Source organism: Galeopterus variegatus, unplaced genomic scaffold, assembly GCF_000696425.1.
Source record: "Galeopterus variegatus unplaced genomic scaffold, G_variegatus-3.0.2 Scaffold4045, whole genome shotgun sequence".
NCBI lineage: Eukaryota > Metazoa > Chordata > Mammalia > Dermoptera > Cynocephalidae > Galeopterus > Galeopterus variegatus.
Genome location: NW_007730156.1, coordinates 2,321 through 3,683, shown reverse-complemented (window position 1 = coordinate 3,683; position 1,363 = coordinate 2,321). Strand labels below are relative to the sequence as shown.

The 1,363-nt window shown below is 35.1% G+C and overlaps 1 protein-coding gene across 2 annotated transcripts in view; it reads right to left on the bottom strand.

Moving 5' to 3' along the window:
• GUCY1A3 (guanylate cyclase 1, soluble, alpha 3) overlaps nt 1-1,363 on the bottom strand; it is a 61,862-nt gene that overhangs the window by 58,491 nt on the left and 2,008 nt on the right. The window contains exon 1 of one of the 2 annotated variants that reach the window (XM_008586612.1): nt 913-941. The exons of the other annotated variant lie outside the window; for it this stretch is intronic. Coding sequence (XP_008584834.1) covers nt 913-934 — 22 coding nt within the window. The 5' untranslated portion in view covers nt 935-941. Of the gene's footprint in view, nt 1-912; nt 942-1,363 lie in introns of those variants that run through there. 2 annotated transcript variants of the gene reach the window in all.

Sequence of the window (1,363 nt, the reverse complement as noted above, 5' to 3'; positions counted from 1 at the left end):
TTTTTTTTTTTTGGTGTTTCCAGATATAAGTAAAATAATTTTACGTTTCTTTCCTCATTTTCTGAACGACAGAAAACCATCAATCATGTTATTTCATACTTGAATATCTAGAAACTGGGCCTTTCAGGGACTATTTATATTTCTTACACCATGAAACATCATACCAAACATAAGTATTTTATATTTCAGTTAGATCTCAAAGGGAGAAAAATATAATTTTTATTTTCTGTTATGCAGTAGAAGGAGATTTTACAGTACAAGAAAAAACAGAAGGTAACCATCTATTCATTACAAATTTCTACCAAATAAACTTCACAGACCTGTTGCAAACTGATACATCTAAAAGCATTCAAGTTGGTATATTCTATACCTATATAAAATGTTTCATTACCGTAACACCATTTAATTATTCTAGAATATTTCCTACTAGTGTGTATCTGCAGGCTTTATGTAGAGAGCCTGTTGTTTTGACAAGAAAAGGTGTGGCTTACATGTTTTAACTCCTTGGTTCTTATTTTTCGATTGGGTCACAGGATTCCTTTGGGTATCTGAGGCTTTGTACAATCTCCCCCAAAATGCAGCAACTCAAAACGTTTGAATACAATTTCAGGGACGTTGTGAAACTGATGCATAGACGCACTCATTTAATAACTGAACAGACAACTTCCATTGCAGCAGTATTAAAAGCGAGTGTCTTTTTGACATGATTAAGTTTTGCTTTGACATTCTAGACATTCTTATTGTTGCTGTATTGTTACTATCATTGACTTTCATCACTGTTCATAATATAGTACCTGAAATAATAAGCCTTGAAGAAAAATATCTAGCCATTTTAGAAGCGCCGACAGATTACTTCCACACTTATGAACCACGGAATAAAAATCTATTTCTATCAAATGCGACAACACTTACCTGTAGGTAACAGGAAGAACATTAACAATGTTCCTACCAAGACCAGTTCTAGTTAAGTAGATAGACATTTAATGAAATCACCATTGGAAGACTAATATTAAAAAAAAATCACTACTGATGTGTTATAAATAAAATCCAAATTAAAAAAAAAAAAAAAAACTGTCCTGTTTGAGCCCCAGTATGCTGGAAACCAAGATGCCTCGAGCTAGTCACCATTAAGTGAGACGAACACGTTTCTGGTTTACTTCAGATGTAAACTGTTTATCAAGTGCATAATGAAGAACCAAGCATGTGAACAACAGTGAGCAAAAGAAAGCAGCACGAAATCCATAGTCTGAAATCACATGACTACATTGCAAAGCAGCCCTCACACAAATGCCACTTTAAGGCAGCACAGCCCACAGGGTGCAGGCCGGCCATACCAGCAGTCGCGCGGAGACCCCTGTTCATC